Source organism: Lupinus angustifolius, chromosome LG12 (genome assembly GCF_001865875.1).
Source record: "Lupinus angustifolius cultivar Tanjil chromosome LG12, LupAngTanjil_v1.0, whole genome shotgun sequence".
In the NCBI taxonomy this organism is placed as follows: Eukaryota; Viridiplantae; Streptophyta; class Magnoliopsida; order Fabales; family Fabaceae; genus Lupinus; species Lupinus angustifolius.
Window position 1 is genome coordinate 8,025,994 of NC_032020.1, and position 22,480 is coordinate 8,048,473.

The following is a 22,480-nucleotide window of genomic DNA, read 5'->3' on the forward strand; positions in this document are numbered from 1 at the left end:
GGAAATGTTGAATCATTTCAGTTACCATTAGGTAACCAGTTTTGATTTCCGCATTATATGTTACTTAAACTGGTGTCTCGGAAAAGAAAGGTTTTTAAAAGGAAACAATTTTATATCACCAATTTAAAAAAAAATTACTCACTTTTTCGCGTAATAAATAAAGAGTATTTTTCGGGGCGTTACATGATCAACATCCGCTAATGCATGAAAGGCTAACCAAATTGGAGGATACTTTGGAAAATTCATGCAAGTGTCAATCACAAACCAGAAAAATACTGAAGCATCTATCAGGAATCTGGAAACACAAGTGGGTCAGTTGGAAAAACAAATGGCATGGCAGCATTCAGACCACCAATAGTTTTCAGCCAACACTCAGACTAATCCCAAGGAATATTGCAAAGCCATTACTACCAGGAGTGGGAAGGTGATTGGCAAGGATGTTGGTGAGAATTTGATAATATATGAGGAAGTGTTGATAGAAAAAGGGATTAAGGGAGAAAAAAGTGAGTTTGAAGCGATGTCAAATAAGGAGAATGTAGAGAGTGAAGAAGAGAACAAAGAGAAAGGAACAAAGAGCAGAAAAAAAAGAGCGGGTGAGAAGAAAAAGAAGGAACTTCCACAACTAAAAAGTCTTCCTTATCCCAAGAATCCTTCCAAGAAAGACAAAGAGAGACAATATACAATGTTCATGGATATATTCAAGAACCTTCATATCAATATACCTTTCATGGAGGTTATGAAACAAATGTCTACTTATGCCAAGTTCATGAAGGATCTATTGACAAGGAAGAGGAAGTTTTCTAAGGAGACAGTGACACTTGAAGCTGGTTGTAGTACAATAATTCAGAAGTCTTTATCTGAAAAGACTAAGGATTTGGGAAGCTTCACAATACCAGTCACTATTGGAGAATTATCTGTAGGGAAGGCACTATGGGATTTGGGTGTCAGCATTAATCTCATGCCTTTGTCTATGTTGAAGAGGATTGGAGATTTGGAAATCAAACCCACAAGGACGACTCTGCAAGTTGTAGATAGATCAATGAAATTTCATTATTGGGTTACAGAAGATGTCCTGGTTAAGGTGGACAAGTTAGTATTCCCAATCGATTTTGTGATAATGGATATTGAAGAGGATGTTGAAGTTCCTCTTATATTGGGGATACTTTTCATAAAAACTGCCATGGTGAATATTGATGTTGATGAGGGCAAGCTGAAAGTCAGGGGACAAGATGATGAAGTGAACTTCAACGTGTTTGAAGTCATACATCCTCCGAAAGACAAGCAACGTTGTTTCAGAATAGATGTCAGTGAAAAACTATACATGAATGACACACATCTACACAAAAGCAGTCCTTTAGAGAAAGCTTTGATGGGTGCACCTAAAGGTTTCATAAATGCAGAAGATAATAAGAGCATTGAGAAGTGTGTAGCAAAGCTAGGTGCATATTTAGAGGTTTCCTCTCAACAGGTCCAAGCTAAGGAGCTAACCAAAATTCATAAAATTGAAACTCAGAAATTGGAACTGAAAATGATGCCTTCACATTTGAAGTATGCATTTATAGAGGATGGAGGAAATGAATTGGTTGTGATCAGCAGCACTTTATCACCTAGGGAAGAACAAAGATTGATTGAAGTCATGAATACAAATAATGGAGCGACAGATTTGCAAGATCCAACATCTCAAAGAAGATGGATAGTCAATGGCCAATGTTTGAAACCCTACTTAGGTGGTGACGTCGAGCAGCTCACCACAATCATCAACTTGCAAAATGCTTAAAAGAATAGGCGTCGAGCTAATGACGTTAAACAAGCGCTACATAGAAGGCAATCCAACTTTTATGTTTTTGTTTTGCTTTAGTTTTGTATCTCGTGTTGTTTTGTGTTGTATATAAATCAATGAATATAGCTTGATGTGCATAATGTGCGTGAGAGTGAGTGAAAAACAAAAAAAAATATGTGCATAAGTTATTTTTCTAGGATTTTAATGGGTATTTTTCGCTCAAGCAACAAAATGGCCAATTTTGGGCCAACCTTGTTGCCTCATTCTCGCCCAGGAGAGAGCACCTCACTCAAGCGATAGAAACAAGTCCAAAACCCTGAGATTCTCGCCCAGGCGAGCTTGTCTCGCTTAAGCGGCCAAAGGCGCACAACTCACTACTCAGCTCTCGCCCAAGCGAGAGAGCACGAGTATGTTTTTAAAAAACAGGATAAGAGCCCCAACCCTTCATTTCCCCTTTCAAAAAATGAGTCGAGAAAACGAAAAACCATTCCCAAGAGCTCTCAAGCTTGTTTCTTCACCAAACTCGTGCACACACTCGACATTTGCATCATGAGCCAATAATTGTAAGTACATTTGGGCTCCTAAGCTCTTCACTTCACTGGGTTTGTTCAAATCTCTTCCTATTTGTGCATTGTGAAAACTCCCACTTGATTTAGGCACATTTAGGTTAGATTAGGATGTTTTATGTGCTACATTATCTTATTGCTTAATCATTATGATGTTATTGTAAAGTCATGAGTGTTACCACTAAGGAACCCAGGGTTTCTAAATGGGAAATCCAAGTTTACTTCATGAACTTGGCACTCATGTGCTTCAATTTGGTTATGGTTAGTATAATGACATTGTTGTGTGAATGGAAATGTGGTTTATTTACTGATTGATTTGACTGGTTTTGTTGTGATGCAGGAGGAAAAAGACTGTGGCCAAGAAGAATCCCCCTCCTCCGAAGTGGCTGAGAGGAGCATCGGGCTCTCAGCCTCCACTGTACTTTGACCGGACAAAGTTCACATTGAAAGAAAGAGAGGAGCGGTATTTCATCCTCCTCAACTAGGTCTTTGTACTAGAGAGAAGGGTGTAGCTGCAAATGAACGAGTTTCCGACGTTCACTGCACCTCGAGTTAAGTTGAAATGGTGGACATTAGCTTCTCCGAATGAGAAGTTTGATCAGGAGGTGGTTCGGGAATTCTATGTAAACGCCTACCCTTCAGAGGAGGGAGGATAAGTATTCGAGTACAAGTCATGGGTCCGGGGCAAGACGATCAGATATGACATGGATACTATCCATTTTGTGTTGAAAAACCCTTATGAGAAGCGATAGAGTACCCTGGATGATTATCACAAGATATTATAGGAGACCCGCTCCTATACCCATGATGGCTTCTAGAATCGTACCACAACTGCTCTCCTCTGCACCCTTGGGAGGTCATATAGCACTAATGTTAAGTGTCAAATTATTAATGAAATGTATATGACTTTTGGGGCACTTGGAGCATATTTATGTTGTAATTGTGCACAATTTCCGATAACTTAGTTAATCTTGTATTTCTTAGGAACTTAATTGTGTTCTATCGTTGCATGTTATAAAATGATGAACAAAAGAGAAAAAAGGAGAAGAATGAAGTTTCTGAACAGTATAAGCCTTGCTCAAGCGAGGGAATGGTCGCCCAAGCCATAATTTAGAAGAAAATCATCAGAAAATATTGATGTCCCCCACCCAAGCGAGGGACTATCGCTCAAGCGACAATTGGGGGTCAAAATTCATCTGGGTTTTGTTTCTCCCTCGCCCAAGCGAGATGTTCAAGCGTGGGAATGACATTTTCTCTCGCTCAAGCGAGAATCCCTAGCTTGAGCGAGAGATTGGGGATAATCACTCAAACACTGATTCCTTGGATATTTGACCGATTAACTAGCATTAAGTTCTATGTAAAAGCAATTCATGCATCATTGTTCATTTCTAGAGCAATGATGTATGAAGGAAGATGATTCAGATTCGGTATCAAGTTTAACTTTCCAATTAAACTTGAACCCAAGAATAAGAAATTAGTAGCAAAGTAAATCTATGCATTAAGAACGGGATAAACTTCCCAAAATAAAATAACAATGACAATAGAATCGAATCCAGGAGTAAAAAGGTTAGAAGATTACATTTTGAAACCCACAACGAGAACTATTCACTCATCCTCGCCATTACAATGCTAGAATCATGAGATTGTACAAGGAAAATCGAAGTAGAATCATTCCCATGACTTCATAAAGTGCTTGATAACTCCCAAGAATGTCTGGAACTGCCTATATCAGGTTCTAACTTCTAGTCTCTCACTTGAGCTTGAGAAAATGCCATTCCCACGCTTGGGCGAGGCTCCCTCGCTTGGGCGAAGGAGAAACATAACCTAGAGGAATTTTGGCCCTCAATTGTCGCATGAGCGATAGTCCCTCACTTGGGCGAGGCACAATAGTATTTCTGATGATTTTCTTATGAATTATGACTTGGGCGACCATTCTCTCACTTAAGTGATACTTGTACTGTTCAGAAACTTCATTCTTCTCCTTTTTTTCTCCTTTGTTCATCATTTCCTAACATGGAACAACACAACACAATTAAATTCCTAAGTAATACAAGATTAACTAAGTTATCGGGAATTGTTCACAATTAAGTGACCCAAAAGTCATATACATTTCATTACTAATTTCGCACTTAACATCCGCCAACACTCAAACCAATCCGAAAGAACACTACAAATATATCACTACTAGAAGTGCTAAGTTCATTAGTAAAGGTATTGGTGAGAACTTAGTGGTTGAGGAAGAGGTTCTGAGAGAAACTGAAGCTGGGAAATCAGAGAAGGTAATCAGAGAGACACAAAACGATGATGTGGTACAAGATGAGGAAGCAGTTGCTACTAAAGAGGATGATATAAGGGAGAACAGTGACAAGAAGAAGGGTGATCTACCTCAGCTGAAGGGTCTCCCTTATCCAAAAAGACCTTCCAAGAAAGACAAGGAGCGACAATATGCTATGTTCTTGGATTTATTCAAGAACCTCCATATCAACATTTCTTTCATGGAGGCGGTGAAACAAATGACTATCCATGCCAAATTTATGAAGGACTTGTTGACAAAGAAAAAAAAAGTTTTCAGAAGAGACAGTAACCTTAGAAGTTGGGTGCAGTGCTATCATTCAGAAGTCTTTGCCTGGAAAGACTAAAGATTCGGGCAGCTTTACTATTCTGGTCACTATTGGTGAACTATCTATGGGAAAGGCACTACTTGATCTGGGTGTCAGCATTAATTTGATGCCCCTTTCTATGCCGAAGATGATTGGGGATTTGGAAATCAAGCCTACCAGGATGACCTTGCAACTTGTTGATAGATCTGTTAAGTATCCTTATGGAGTTGTGGAGGATGTTTTGGTAAAGGTGGATGGGTTAGTTTTTCTTGTGGATTTTGTCTACATGGATATTAAGGATGATAAGGAGGTTCCTCTTATTTTGGGAAGACCCTTCATGAAGACTGCCCGGGTTATTATTGATGTTGATGATGGAAAGTTGAAGGTAAGAGTGCAAGACAAAGAGGCCAATTTTAATGTTTTTGAAGTTATGCAGCACCCGAGGAACAAATAACACTGCTTTCGGGTAGATGTCATTGAGGACGTATTCATGCTCAATGGCTTTCACTTGAATAGGAATAGTCCCTTGCATAAGGTATTGAGGGGAGACCTAGAAGGAAGCAGTATGGAGGAGGATAATGCACCCTACAAGGTTACATCTGATCAGAATCGCATTGAGGAGCTGGGTAAAGAGAAGACATTTGAGGCTCCAAAGGTGGATTTGAAACTACTTCCTTCGTTGCATGTTTATGTATATGACTTTTGGGGCACTTGGTGCATATTTATGTTGTAATTATGTACAATTCCCGATAACTTAGTTAATCTTGTATTTCTTAGGAACTTAATTGTGTTGTATTGTTGCATGTTAGAAAATGATGAACAAAGGAGAAAAAAGGAGAAGAATGAAGTTTCTGAACAGTACAAGCCTCGCCCAAGCGGGGGAATGGTCGCCCAAGCCATAATTTAGAAGAAAATCATCATAAAATATTGATGTCCCTCGCCCAAGCGAGGGATTTTTTCTCAAGCGACAATTGGGGGTCAAAATTCATCTAGGTTATGTTTCTCCCTCGCCCAAGCGAGATGTTCAAGCGTGGGAATGACATTTTCTCTCGCTCAAGCAAGAATCCCTAGCTTGAGCGAGAGACTAGCAGTTGGAACCTGACATAGGCAGTTCCGGATAGCAGGGTGGAGATATCAAGCACTTTCTAAAGCATTCTTGGGAGAAAATTGAGAGAAACACAATGGAGATTATGATAGAATTTGTGGGGACGATTCTACTTCGATTTTCATTATATAATGTCATGATTCTAGCATTGTAATGGCGAGGATGAGTGAATAGTTCTCGTTGTAGGTTTCAAAATGTAATCTTCTAACATTTGTACTCCTGATTATGGGAAGTTTATCCCGTTCTTAATGCATGAATTTACTTTGCTACTAATTTCTTGTTCTTGGGTCCAAGTTTAATTGGAAAGTTAAACTTTATACCAAATCTGGATCATCTTCCTTCATACATCATTGCACTAGGAATGGACAATGATACATGAATTGCTTATACATAGAACTTAATGGTAGTTAATCGGTCAAATATCCAAGGAATTCGTATTTGTGTGATTATCTAAGCATTTTACACTCAAGGAATTGATGTGAATGATTTGAAGAAAATGTGCATCTGAATCAGTAACTTCACAAGTTACTTGGAATTGAATCCATGGATGTCAATGGGACAGAATGATGCATTTCGATCCCAACTTATTTTAAATCTTTTTTGTTCGATTTATGAATTTCCAAAATTAATTACAAATTTTCACAAACCAACTCTTGTAAATATATACTCAATTCATTGTTGTAGGAATTAGTGTAAATCCACTCTGCTCCTTGAGGACGATATCCTGGTATTTTGTCGGACTTTATTACTTGGAAGATATAGTGCACTTGTCGTTCCATAAATATCTAACAACTAACAGTGATGGGCAACCGCTGCGCATCTACCGGAAACACATGACCACCTTGGCCCAGATATGGATGATCTTCCTACTGCATAATATTATTCCCAACAGCCATGTCTCATCTCTTCCCCTGCTTGATTGATACCTCGTTTACAGCATCTTGGAGGGCTTGCACATTGACGCGGTTGAGATTATGGTGGAGGTGATTTATAAAATTGTTGTGAAGTCTAGTAAGAAGGGTACAATGGATTTCCCTTCGTTGATCATGGAACTATGTGCTCAGAAAGGAGTCGAAGTCCACAGGACTGAAAAGATCAAACCACTTATCACCAAGCAGTACATCCTGCATAATTGTAAGGAGGAGTCTGACTAGCAACAGGGTCAAGGGTCAACACAACAACAACCACCACCCCAGCCCCAACAAGAACCAATGCAGCAACATGAACCACCCCAGGATCTCACCTGGCAGCAGCGCTTTTAAAGGCTCACACTTCACCTGGAGCATGTTGAACTACAAAATGACATTTTGCGCCAAGGGCAGATGCATTAGTAGCAAGACCTCTATGATGCATCTCAGGTTCAGTATCTAGGCAACCACTTCTGGATGAGCCCGGAAGACTTTACTGAAAGGTTTCCATGGCCTGGGGTCAAGCCTACCTTTCCTTAGGAGGCTGGCACTTCTGGAGCTTCTGAGGATAATGTTGATGATACTGAAGATGAAGAAGATTATATGCTTTAATGAGCATTTCTGGAAAACACAACAAATTGGTTCTTCTACTTTAATTATGTTTATGTTTTATGTTTCGCAATATAGGTTGTAAGTTTAAGTTGTATGTTTAGTTGTAATGTATAATGTGTTGTTGTGTTAGTCTTGTTTGTATCAAGTTCAGTAAGATTGTTTTAGTCCAATGAAGTTGTGTCTGGTTTAAAATGAAGTTGTGTCTGTTTTAGTCCAATTGTGTCTTCATGCTTGAAGGGAAAAAAAAGGCAAACTTGTGATTGAAAATGATTAGGGTTATGAGTTTAACTACTTTTACAATGTGAATGTTGAATCACACAGACTGAGTAGGTTGAATAATGAGTCGTTTAATCAAATGAATAGGGCCTACAACTTGGTGAGAGAGTGCACCCAAACACATATGAGTGTCTTTGCTGGATTACATCAGTTAAATTTGCCTGATTTTTGGTTGCCATTAAGCATAGAATAACATGAAGATGACTAAGGCCTAGTCTAGGATAGATAAGTTATAGTCAGAAAGCCAACCCGTATGAATCATGAACCCAATTCTTGTAGCCCCCTTGAACAGATTTTTTTTTAAATCATGCACCCAAGCCACAATAAAATACATCAATCCCCAAACCTATAGAGAAAGATCATTAGCGCATATGGTTTTTAACTATTATGTTGGGCAATGGAAATGAGTTTGTGTCTCTGAGTTGGGAATCGAATCAAAAAGGCTCCTTCTTCAATCATGTATTAATGGTAAGCATGAGGAAATGAATTGGAAAGAAAATCAAATGAAACATGAATCATGCTAAAAAGTGAAGACTCAAAAGAAAATAGCCAACTGAAGAAGGAGAACCAAAATGGTTGAGAGCAAAGAATGAGTAGTACAGAAAATTGGGAAATGAACCTCAAAGTGAACAAAAGAAGGAAAGGTAAGTATACACTAATAATCTACCTTCATCTTTGTATCCTAGAAAAACCAATTATCTTTATACTCAGACCTCATTACAACCCTATGTTAAGTCCTTGAGATCCATGGTTGAACTTGTGTACATGGTTTGACTGAAATGAAAGGCAAAGTCAAATTATTTGGATTCAGCAATGAAGTGAGTGAAACACTTAACCTATAAGCATGAGAGAGTTCCTTTGACTGGATTGAGTAGTTATTCTTGCTATTCTGTTTGAAATTGAACTACATGTATATTTTGTACCAGTTGGAACTTAGATCACTATGACTGATAATGAAACATGTCTCTGTGAAAATCAATTGAATGATTTTAGATGTTGTCATGATTGGATGAAATTTTTTTGAAAATCCAAATCCTCTAAGTTGAAATGAGCCTTATTACTTTGCTTAAGGACAAACAATATTCTAGGTTGGGGGAGTTTGCTAAGTGCCATTTTATAAATGAAAAGTATATGATTTTAGGATACTTAGTGTGTAATCCTGATGCAAATTATATACAACTCCCAAGAACTTAGTCTAATTTTGTCTTATTTAGGAACTTACATGTGTTTATGTCAATTACAGAATAAGAGGCATGCAAAAAGAGGAGAAAAAGGAGAAGTTTGAGGTTTTTGAATACTACACCCCTCGCCTAAGCCACAGCTTCAACCAAGCAGAAAGAATGAATGATCATAGCCCAAGCGAGGGACTGTCACCCAAGCGACAATTCAAGGAAAAAAGGCATAAATCACTACGTGTCCGTCGCCCAAGCGAGGGACTGCCACTCAAGCGACAAATGAAGGAAAAGAGCCTGATTCCCTGCCTAGTCCTCGCCTAAGCGATGTGTTCATGTTTGAAAGTGGTCATCTCTCTCGCTCAAGCGAGAATCTCTAGCTTGAGCGAGAGACCAGAAGTCTGGAACATATATAGGCTATTATGAAAAGAAAAAGGAGTTATCCAACCATTTTCCAAGCTTTTTCACATGGTTTTTAGAGAGAGAAACACTGAAGAGGAGGAGAGAAGTTGTGGGAACGACTGTAGATCCATAATTTCTTGTAATTTCTCATTAAAAGAGTGTTGTAATGGCAAGGATGAGTGACTAATTCTTCAGTGTTGGGATTGAAAATGTAATCTTATAACTTTTGTACTCATAGATTCAATTCTTTAATGTATTCATTTATTTGATTTTGGGAAGTATATCCCGCGTTTAATGCTTGAATTTATTTTGCTACCGAATTCTTGATCTTAGATCAAATTTTAACTGTGAAGTTGAACTTGGTATCGAATCTGATTTATCTTCCTTGATACATCATTGCTCTAGGAATGGACAATGATGTATGAATTGCTTTTACATTAAACTTAAGGCTAAATAATTGGTTAAATATCCAAGGAATTGATATTTGAGTAATTATCTAAGGATTTTGTACTCAAGGAATTGATACAAATGATTCAAAGAAAATGTGCTTCAAAATCTGTAATTTCACAAGTTACGCAAAATTGAATCTAATGATTGCAAGGGGGAAGAAAGATCAACTTCAATCTCAACTCATTTAATTTCATAGCTTAACTTTTATATTTTTACAACTTTATTCAAAAACCAAACGAATATCAAAATCTTAAATCTTGTAAATATTTATTCAATCTAATTCTTTAAGAGTTAGTATAAATTCACTCTAGTCTTTGAGGATGATATCCCGGTATTTACTAGATTTTGTTAATTGAATAATACAGTTCAATTGCCGTACCAAAACTACTAACAATATTATTGACAAATTCTGTAGAATCTAAGTCAACATCCCCTCTCAAACTATTATTAGGAGGCATATGGTAAATGTCAAGATATAAGTCTTAGGTTTAGGCACTTCTTCCTTTAAGTGGCTTAGATTCTACAGTATTCTACATTTTACCAATGCTGAAATTTTGGTTTCATCTATTTGTATGTCCATGTTTTATGAAGCGTAAACACATTATAAAACTAACAATTATTTTATGTTAGGATGCATGTTTCAACAATTATAAAACTAAAAATTATAAATTACATTAAATTTCAGCAAACATAAAAATTTAAAGATATGTTAAAGAAAGCTTGACAGTAACCTTCTTAATAAGATGTAAAACATAAACACATTCTCTTAGTGTATATTTGGCATTTTATCGAACATAATGGAAGCAAGGAGGAAAATTATGATAAACATATAAATTTAAGGATATGTTAAAAAAAGGTTGACAATAACCTTCTAAAAAAATCTAAAGCATAAACACAAACTCTCTTCACTTTGGCATCTTTGCACAAAACGTAAGCAAGGAGGAAAATATGATAAAAGTGTGTAGGCATGAAACTTAATAGAAGGTAAGCTAATTATAAACACATGAGGGATAATATATTTGAATACAATACATAGTGCGTACCTCATATTTCTCAATATATCTCAAAAAACTTGTTGAAAGATTGAATGACAAAAAATTGAAAGAGAGGAGCACATGTGACAGTAGTTATGAATATACAACATCAACTTGCACATAGCTTACCTCCAATCTCAACTTTATACAACATCTTTTGTAAAGCATCAACTATTTTATCCTACATAATGACATGTTGGGCAAAGATATAAAACGAAGTAAACCCATATAGTATAAGATGAACATGAAACAGTTTGGTGAAGAAAAGAAAAAAAAATAGTAAAAGAACATGGAGTACTACATTCAATTGGAACTTTTCACAAACATTTGATTATGTAATCACTAAGTCAACGACCAATAGGCGAAAGGGTGTGTCGCGCCCCGATTTTCGGCCCACGTCTTTTGCAGTTAAACATGGTAAACTCAAATTAAGGAAATCAATACTACGTAGTTCTGGTTTTAAAAAATTGACAACTTGGGTGGATTTTAAAAATGGTTAGAAATTATTTGAGTTTAAACGAAGTGGGAGTAATAGTCGAAGAGTCAACATTGACGGGTTACTTTCTTCTCATTTCAATACATAGCAGAAGCAGTACAAGTGACCACGATCAGTTCTCGGTTTGAAGCGAGGAGAAAGATGCAATGCGAGTTGTAACCTCGCTATTGAATACCAAAATAATTAAAACCTTTATTTTATTACTATTTTTAACATAAAACTTAGAAATGTGTTTGAGTTTAATTGAAGTGGAATTATTAAACGAATAGTCAATATTAATTGTTCTCTTCTCACTTTGATAGATAACGGAGACGGTACAAGTGATCGTGACCGATTCTCAACTCGAAGGGGAAGGAAAATGTGACACAAGTCATAACCTCATTATCAAATCCCCATAAAACATTTTATTCAATTAAAGAATCATTTATTAATCCTATTTATTACATGTAAAATAGATCAAACAAAAGTAAAGTGATAAGAATGGATTAAAAACGTATACCTGCATTATATGAAGAAAGCCCATACAATGGTAATGTTGCAAATTTCTTTCCAGCACTTCATACCCTTTCAACAGTAGCATTATTAGCCATATGTCCACCTCTTCATGTTGAAGTTAGATAATATTCCATAAAGTATGGATGGTCATCAACCTATCTTGGTCTCAAGTGTGTCCATAAGTTCAAGCATTTGAACTTGAGCCTACAAGTATTGAACATATTCTCCAATTACATGCACCATATGGCATGATAATATTATCTTCTCGAAGTTGTTGAACTTGAAAATTTGGTATTGCATCAAAGAAGAGTTGTTATGGGGCAAGTAGTTGTGCCATTGTGTTCATTTTTGAGTTGGGACTTTGGTGAAAATTCATATCCATATCTAAGTGTTCAGTGCCATGAGCCCATAGTAGTGAAAAGGAAAACTTGTACTATGTTTAGTTAGGAGCCCACAATTCGAGGGACAACACCAAGCAAAATGCCACTCTCTCTCAAAAACGTCCCTACCATACTCCTATAGGGTCTCACCTTTTCATGCAAAGACAGCAACACCATAACGTGCAATAGCAGCACTGGGGTAGTCTTGAGTGGAGAAGATATTGCATGAACACCATCTGACTCCAGTGTAGTTTTCAACACGTGATTCTTTTCTTTTACTCATCGTAATTCAAATCCAAGTGTGACCATCTCGGTTTGATGATTTTCAATATTAGTTGGTCTTGATATTCCATCACTTGCATACGTTAACTAAAGCCTAGTGTTTACATGATGATCAATAAGGAGAGTTGATGATCCATCTTGGTCTTGATTGAGTTGATTCTTAAGATGATGATTATCATCATTAGAAGATGGTGTGGTGGATTTCTTTTGTACTTGACAGACGGAGGGGGAGATAGTAATTATAAGAAAGTGGTGGTTTCCTTTTTTATTTGAGAGATGGAAGGGGAGGTAGTAGAAGAGGCTAGATATGCATAAGAGGGTTGGTATAGAGTTATGACAATGAGGTTTTGGTGTGTCATGTTTGAACCTTTTACTCTTTCATGTTCTGGGCACTCTTCTCAAATGGTACTGCGGATGTGTATAAAATGAGGAAATGAAAAAAAAAAAATTTGGAGGAGAGGGACTCTTCCTCCCCCTCCTCCTATACTTTTTCTGTGTTTTTTCTCTCTACCCTTTTCCTTGTGCCTCCCCTTATTTTCTCTGTTTTAACCACTACTTCAGGGATAAAAATCTGACACTCATTTCTCCTACAAATGTGGAAACTGCCTTCCACTAACAAAGACTGGTTACATAACCAGTTTCCGTGTTTCCAACTTCTTTTTTAATATTTAATTTAATAATTTTAAAAATAATAATTAAATATAAATATATTTATTTTATTTTAGTAAAATTTCTAATACTAAAAAATTAGCTTTAGATTTTTATGGGTCGGACAAAAATGACACGGTGGAACAATCACTAGTCAAGGTACAACCGATAACCACACCAGAATGCGAAAAGAAAATATGCGTACCTCTCATATGCATGACTGTAATTTTGCACACAATGGATGAAGTATTTCGTCGAACATGTTTTGTGCACAATGTTTTATAAACTATATCAAAATAAAATAGAAATTAAAGATAAGAAAGAGGAAACTAAGAGAAGAAGTAAGTATAATATAAAAGAATAATAGGAGAAGATGATAAGATAGGAGAAAACAATAATATTACAATGTAGAATGAGGCACAACAACCTGAGATAACCTGATAATACAAATGGGTCTCTCTTGTTATCTCGCCATTTCTAGCGCCGACTCCGATCAAAAACTCACTCCTCAACTCACTGCCCTCTGCGCCGATGCTAGCTGCAGTGTTAGAGACAACGAAGCTCCTCTAAGAGATAACTCATTTCAGTCATTTGCATTATTAGGTTATTGGGTCTCTTTATTTTTTTATAAAGTTTCATTTTTGCATCACAACTTGAAAGAAGAGGGAGTTGATTGTGGAGAATAGAAGGAGAAAAGGGATTAGAATGAGAGAAGGCGAGAGAAGCAATTTAATAGTTTTGGATAGAGGATGTTACTGTATAGAGTAAGGGCTAAATTGGAATTAAATTGGAATTAAATTGGAATTAAAAATTTATACCATGATGTTAAAAAAAATTGGCTTTATATAGTATAGATTATTTTGTAAATTATTTTCAATACCTTTAATTAATCTACGTTGGCATTATATGACTGACATGCTAGTTCATGGTTTTTTAAGGTCACCAAGAGTAGCAACAAGAGGGAAATTCTCAAATAATTTAAGTATACTAGGTCCTAATCATAAATATCTTAAATTGTAGTTGTAGTTATGCCACATTTATCAGAGTTGTGGGAAATTAAAGGAAAATATGGTTATATAGTTCCCATTAGGATCAAGTTACAATATCATTATGGAGATTCTTGGAAACCACACAATATTACAAAATATAGGGAATTGTTCGTCTCGATCATGATTAATACCTAATTCGGGAGGAACAGGATTCATCTCCAGTACTGGATTTTCCAGTACTCAGAATGTGAAAGGGACAATTTTTTAAAATTATTAATTTATAAAAAAGTAAAAATATGAACTATTGAATTTTTTATTGCCATGTGTCATAATCATACATATGCACTGCTCTCTTCATGAGCCAGACTCGGAGAGGCTTTTTTGAAACATTTGCATAGATCTGGATGATTTTGAGTAGTATTGGCCCTTTAAAAAAGTTTTGGTTAGGTATTACATCTAGGGCTTAATTTATAATCATGTTTACTTCCAATTTTATAAAAAGTGAAAGATGGACGTCAGTGTGATAAGATTATTCGATAAAATGGAAGAGAGATGAACGTCAATGTGATGAAAGGTGAATGAAGCATCAAATATAATATACATTGCATCATGTAAACTTTGTTTTTTAGTATTACATGAGTATCCTCTCATCATTTTGGGTAAGGAATTAATCCATTTGGAGTTCATGGCTACATCTCTCAACAAGTGTTGTTCTCAAGAAATCGGATTATAGATTTTGGAGATCCAGTGAGGTCTTACACTACTAGAACATCATCGTTCGTATGTAAACTTGGTTTAATTATATGTTTGTGATTTAAAAGTTGGATTCATTTTATTTTCAGTTCCTGGTTTTCTTTATGTCTTTGTTCTTAAATTTTAGAACTTTTGATGTCGTACCCATTGTTAGTTAAGTTATAGCATTGATGATGACACAAATATTGTAATTGATCATCTTGGTAATTAGTATAAATCTATTAGTTACACCATCACTTAACTTATATATCAAACAAATTACAAACAAATTTTTAAATATTTAAGGATTAACTTTAAGAACTAAAATCAAATCAAGTAGAGGAATATAAACATATTTATTTACTACAACTAATGATATCAAAGATGATTCACTGCACTTTAATAATATTAAGAAGCTAAATATACGTCTTATTAATTGGAATTAAGATCTTATGCAAGACTGGATCCTCCCTTACTAGAATGTAGAAGTATTGAAAATTTTACAAATTTTATATATATAAAAAAACTTAATTTTATGAACTTAGTCGAAATATATTTGATTCAAATTGGGCATATTTATTTAATGAGCTTAATTTTTAGCTCAAATTTAAATTGTTTGGTTTTCGTGAACCAACTTTATTAGGTTAGATAATTAGTCAAGTTTCAAACGAATATTAACTAGTTTGTTTCATAACTGCCTCTATTACCAACCTATTTATTTTTATTTTTTATATATAAAAATAGGGTTTAATATTTATGCAAAAAATACATGAATTTTTTCAATATTCTAGTTCCATCTATCATTCAATCATTTGTATTGATTTTGCTTTTATATTGATTTTGTTTTTATTTTGTAGCCGTACTGAAAGTATTTTTTTTTTACCCTTTTTTGATAAAGAATTTATGATTTTTAAGATTCGTAACTCCCAATAAGTATTATTTACATGAATGGAATATTCGACATTGAACGTCCAGCTGGCGTTACACTACTTGATGAAGTGGGATTTTGTTTTTATTTAAGAAAGGATGAAGGATAATAATAGTAAATGATACTCTTCCATTTTCATTCCATATTAAGCTAATAATAATGTAAAGCAACGTAGTAAGCGCCACCTAAAAGGTTATTCTGGCTTCATCTCATAATAACGTTTTCTTCTCTATTCTACTTTTTCTCACTTCACTCTTTCACCACTTCTTCTACCTCATAGCTACCTAACTACACTGCCACTGAATCACAGGTATATCAATAATGGGTCTATCTTCTAACACACTTATTATTTTCCATCTTAATTTGTTCATAGTGGTTTAAAGTTTGATTTTTTTTTATGTGGGTGTTTTTCTAGAGACTTGTTTTTATGTGTTCCATTGATCTATAGTTACCTAGGACACTGTTTTTTGTTTCATTGATGAAGGGTCCTCAACATGTGTGTGCGTTTCTGGAATTTCTTATATGAATTTTGGTTTTGATATATCTTATGTATACTTCTTGTACATGTTGTGCTAAGATGCATTGGATTCTCCTTATTGTTTTCCATTTTAGTTTTGTTGTTTTTGAATTATGGTTCAGTTTTAAAATTCTTGATATTGGCTATATGATTGATAGTTTTCAGAATTAGTTTTTTTTTGTTTTATTAAAGTTCTTCCCTCATTTTCATTTTGATTAATTGTAATTTGACTGTTGATATTTTAAAAGAAAAGTTTAGAGTTGTTCTTTCTTTGATTAGTTTATTTTGCAGACATTTATTATCTTTCCTCCTCTGCTAGATTTTCATATGACAAATTACATAAAGCAAACAAGTTTAAATTGACATTTTTGTGCCTATTTATGGATAATTAATTTGAGTTTTACCAAAAATATTTTTTAGCTAATTATGATGCCTTTGCTTATTTAGGGATGGTTTATTTGCAATGGCAGCTTCATCTTCTCTTTTCGGCAGCTCAATGCATATGGAGGTGCTTGCTCCAAAGATATCAAAATGCCCTGATATGGAACCTAGCTATTCAAAATCAATATGCTGTCCTAATACCAGATTTTTAAGTATAAAGAAGTCATCGAAAGGGGAACAAATGAAAAACATCTGTCAAAGAATTGGAATCCCTTGCCGTGCTTTGAAGAGTGATCGAAGAAATTCCTTTTCAGCTGGGATGAAATTTCAGCTCGATGATGTTATCGAAGCTCAACAGTTTGATAGAGACACTCTCAATGCCATTTTCGAAGTTGCACGGGATATGGAGAATATTGAAAAGAATTCTCCTGGTAGCCAACTTTTAAAGGGATATCTTATGGCTACTCTATTTTATGAACCCTCAACTAGAACTAGACTTTCATTTGAGTCTGCCATGAAAAGACTCGGAGGAGAGGTTTTAACAACTGAAAACGCGAGGGAATTTTCATCAGCAGCTAAAGGGGAGACACTTGAAGGTGAATTCTCTTGATTGCTGTTTTCAAGCTTGCTGTGGACTTTTTCCTAAAAGGTTCTCATGGAGATTTTCCTGCAGATACAATTAGAACCGTTGAGGGTTATTCTGATATAATTGTGATGCGGCACTTTGAAAGTGGTGCTGCCAGAAGAGCAGCAGCTACAGCCAGCATTCCAGTAATCAATGCAGGGGATGGTCCTGGACAACATCCCACACAGGTATGCATGAAATTGCTATGGCAGAGTCTATTGCAATCAAAGTATTTTTTTCCGGCAAGAATGTCAAAAAGATATATAGGATTGATTGTTCTAGTGGATGAACTCTTTTATGATGTCCTAGAGTCAAAAATAGAGTTCGGGTCTAAGGTTCTCATTATAGTAGCGGTCACCTTCTAGCTTTGAATTTGAAGGAAGAAGGAAATTTATAGACAATTCTATTTGAGATTAAAATAGTGCCTTTTCATTTTCTATATTTATTTACCAATGAACCACCAATGCAAACAGTTTTGGATCTTCTTTTATCCTCTAATGGCATTCACTTCTTTGCATTCTAAGTCCTAGAAATCCTGATATGCCTTAGGAAGTGTGAACACGTCATACAGAATATTATGAGCTACCTGCAGAGTTTCCTTGAAGGCTGACAAATCAAAATTGTTCTTTGATAGGAAGAGTGTAGCCTCCTCCACTTGCATGGACCCCAGCTCATTTGTTAGCACTTCCATTGCCTCCAATTGAAGCCACCCATGTACAAAGAAACAACACTCGGTGACTTGCAGCAAAGGAATGTAAAAAACCTCAGAGATAAGGCCAAAGTCACCTTCTCTAACCTTGCTCAAAAATAAAAAAGCACAACAGACAATTTCATTTCTTTTCTAAGAGAATGCATTAGAAGTTCCCTCATTTTCTACCTTCAGGTCATCTTTAGGTAATCATGTAAGGCTACCCTAAATTTGATGAAATTTCAAACTTCAAAACATATCAAGCATGATGGAAACCAAAATAAAATACCATCAACCTATAATGTAGGTTGGGACAGCAATGCACGATGCCTCCGATCACATGTAAACATCTATCTATCATTGTTTTAGAGGCCGGTCAAATGTTTGAGCTAATCAATGTTAGATTTAGAAGTAAAGGAAGTATTTCCATTAACATAATTAGAGGTGCTAACAACCAACTTAGCCAGTTGGATACGGATGTAATATTGAGTGAAAACTGGGTCATATTATGACAACTCAAGGGAAGTGAGTGTAATGTGACATTTTAATACAGAAGACTGATATGTTAGCTTGAAGAAATATCTTGGAGTGGATGTAATATATGGACCTTCCATCTACAAGTGTTTTACCTTTTGTTTATGCTTCTGCAGGTTCTGTGTTCATTTTTTTATATCTTTTCTTCTTATCTTTGTATAGCTAGAAATGGCCCTCTTTATCTCTCTTTGTGATAAACTGTGTAATTGAAGTACTTCTGTAAGTAGGTGACTTCAATGCTCTACTACTTTTTCAAATTCTACACAGGCACTTTTAGACGTCTATACCATTGAAAGAGAGATCGGAAAGCTTGATGGTATAAAAGTTGGGCTTGTTGGAGACCTTGCAAATGGGAGGACAGTACGTTCATTGGCTTACTTGCTTGCTAAGTACAAGGATGTGAAATTTTATTTCGTCGCTCCTGAAGTGGTAAAAATGAAGGTAATTGCTAAACATACCGATGTTGACTCATCGTGACAAGATAATAAGTTTAAGAGTGGGTAGCATGTTGGTATGAGGAAAGAAAATTGATAGGCAGAAAATGGAGAGATAAAATGAAATGTGTTGATTATCATATAAGAGTAGATACAATTCCATATTCCAGCCTCCACTTTCCACTTTCATTCCCAAGAAGTAATTGAAATAGGCAGAGGAGAATAGTGTATTTGGACATACAAGTCTAAATATATTGCCTTTTGTAATTTTCCCATTTGTATTGATACAAATCACACACTTAGTCTATTATTATTCATATTTATTTATAGGATGACATAAAAGAGTATTTGACATCAAAGGAAGTGACGTGGGAAGAAAGTGCTGATTTAATTGAAGTGGCCTCGGAGTGTGATGTGGTTTATCAAACTCGTATCCAAAAGGAAAGATTCGGCGAACGGGTTGAGCTTTATGAAGAGGCTAGAGGCAAGTATATTGTGAATCAGGATGTCCTCAAGGTGATGCAGAGTCATGCTGTGGTTATGCACCCTCTTCCAAGACTCGATGAAGTAAGGATATATTAAATGTTGTAGAGCATCTCCTCTAAGACTAGGAGCATAAACATTGATTTTGCATAATTGATTCATAAAATTAATGCTGATTTCATGCAGATTACTGTGGATGTTGATGCTGATTCAAGGGCTGCATATTTTAGGCAGGCGAAAAATGGTCTTTACATTCGGATGGCTCTTTTGAAGCTCTTGCTTGTTGGGTGGTAAACCTGGATTCATTTTCAAAATGTATGGAAGATGCTCAACATCATGAATTCTTTTGCTTTTTATTTGTCCTTTGCTTTTTAAAGTTTTCTTTCTCATTTTGGTTTTCATTGTGCTTTCTGATCTTATAATAGGTGCTACAATGAGACATTTGTAAGAAAAGTTACATTGCATTTTTTGACAATTTACTGCTAATTTTGCTTTTTGATATCCACTGTAAGATTTGTATCCACTTACTTGTTACTCCACCTCTGCATTTGGAACGGTGAAAACTATTGTTTACTATTATGGTTTGAGATTTACTTAGAAAGCAACATAAGCTAATTAATAATTTTTATTATTTCTTTTTGGGTAGATTGTGAAACTATATAGTTTCATAGTTGTTCTGTATAGAGGAGGGATTGTTGATATATAGGTTGTTTTTTCGGATCTCGCTTATAGCTAACCTTGGAGGGTGTCGGAACCTCGGTGAACCTATTCTCGATAGCAGACTTGAACCAATTTTGGTCGGTTGATCTGAATTACCTTATTGGGTGACTTAAGTTGGGCATATCATAAGTCCATCCGGCCATGATCCGCTCAAGGTTATATTTTAAGGGGTTCATCTTCAAATATTTGGCTGATTTTTATGCGATTTGCGTATGCGAGCTTCTCTTCGCTAGCCAATTAATACTTGTCGCTTAGGTCTTTGTGTTCCCATCAAAATTCAAATAAAAAATCAAGTGGTGTTTGGATGGTTGAGATGCATTAATGGGCCATTTTGGGGAGTTGATTTGTCGTTTTGGGCTCATCTTCTCTACTATGGCCCTTATAAATAGGGTTCACCCCTCTTTCCCCTTTTCTTTATCTTTCCCTTCCATAACTTTGCTCCAAGAATTCATTGTTTCATAAACTTTTTGATTTTGCTTCTATTGTCGAACACTTAAGGTACATCCTTTTTCTCCTTCCATTTTCTCCCCTTTATTTTGTTAAGATGGTGAGGATAGAACCTTTGGCGGGGGGCAATAGTGAAAATAGCTCTGTGGAGGTCCTTCTTTGTTTTCGCCACAGTCCTCTCGGTTGTGACGAACAAGGGTAGGAGTGTCTGTGCCTAGCTATGGTGGGGGAGTATACGACTCATTTTCACGTGAGGATCACGCTCGGTGAGGAGCTTCTCCAAGAAACTCTATGAGTCTCGTCAGTTCCAATCCAAAATGGATGCATGAGACAAATGAGGTGTTTGATTCCATTGCCCGTTAGAATGCCCCCCACTATGAATGGATCTCAGTTGCTTAAGTATGACCAATGGGTGCTCTCGTCAAAGAGCTTCAGATTGTATAGATGATGGGTTGTTGATATTTGGGTTGTTTTACTAGATTCAGGTTATAGCCAGCGATGGAGAGTATCGAAGCCTAGGTGGCTTTGTTGAACTAGGTAGTTGTCAGTCTTGGACCTCCTTGGGTGGATACCTTGTTAAATATGTGGCTCTAATTCATCCACATATTCTTATTTCTTTTTTAGGCCAAAATTATCTCCTTGCTTGCTAAGTTTTGTAAGACTAAAGTAGCTCCTACAAGACTTGGAGGCCAATGTTCAAAGCCTTCCTCATTAAGAATGCATGGAGTAATATTTTATGCCTAAAGCTTTGCCTATAAAAGAAATGGTTTCGACATCACACAACATTCAACACATCACAAGTTCAACAAAATCACTTATAGAGAGTTTTTCTCTATTTGGCTTTGAGAGGTTTGAGAGAAAAATTCAGCTCTCTTATTGTTATTGAATAAGTGTATTTTAGTGAGAATTCTTGTTCCATTTGAGAGTGTTTGTGGGTGAATATTGTTCTTTGTCCTCATTACTATAAGAGGATTTGGTGTACTCTCCTTTCTTACATAGTGGAATTTTGCTTGTGAGCGTCCATGGTTTTTTTACCTCTCACACTGAGGGAATTTTTCCACGCTAAATCATGTGTGTTATTTTCTTACATCTTTACTCGCTTCTCTTTTGTTCCCAATTGATATGATCCTATGCTTCTGCATTGCGCTCTATCCCTAACAAGTAGCATCAGAGCTCTTACGCAATTGGGAATTTCAAAATGTCTACAAAATTTGACATTGAGAAGTTTAATGACAAAATTAGTTTTTCTATCTAGTGAGTCCAAATGAGGGTCGTTCTTATCCAAAGCGGATTAAAGAAAGCTTTAGATGGAAATTCAAAGAAATCATCTTCCATGACCCATCATTAATGGGATAAGTTGGATGAAAAGGCGCTTTCAACAATCCAACTTTGCTTATCGAAGGAGGTTCTTCGTGAAGTTGCCAATGTAGAAACCGATGCGGCTTTGTGGCTAAAGTTAGAAACTTTATATATGACCAAGAGCCTCACGAACACGCTTCGTCTCAAAGAACAATTATATACCATTCGTATGGTTGAAGGTACTCCTATTCAAACTCATCTTGATGAGTTTAATTCTATTATTATGGATCTTCAAAATATTGATATTAATATTGAAGATGAAGATAAAGATGTTTTGTTGGTTGTCTCTTTACCTTCTACCTATAAACACTTCAAAGAAATCATGTTGTATGGAAATAATGATACCTTATCCTTTGAAGATGTTAAATCTAATTTATTGTCCAAAGAAAAATTTGATCTTGATAGTTAACTCTATGGACAAGGGAGATGGCTTATGT

General features: G+C 35.8%; 2 protein-coding genes across 2 annotated transcripts; both read left to right on the forward strand.

Moving 5' to 3' along the window:
* Positions 518-1,777, forward strand: LOC109361857. Its single transcript, XM_019607389.1, has one exon. It carries the CDS (start codon positions 518-520, stop codon positions 1,775-1,777), a length of 1,260 nt encoding a protein of 419 aa, XP_019462934.1.
* On the forward strand, positions 16,079-20,096 carry LOC109361792 (aspartate carbamoyltransferase 3, chloroplastic-like). Its single transcript, XM_019607327.1, has 6 exons — positions 16,079-16,165; positions 16,820-17,349; positions 17,427-17,566; positions 18,868-19,041; positions 19,365-19,601; positions 19,704-20,096. Exons 2-6 carry the CDS (start codon positions 16,836-16,838, stop codon positions 19,809-19,811), a joined length of 1,173 nt encoding a protein of 390 aa, XP_019462872.1. The 5' UTR covers positions 16,079-16,165; positions 16,820-16,835; the 3' UTR covers positions 19,812-20,096.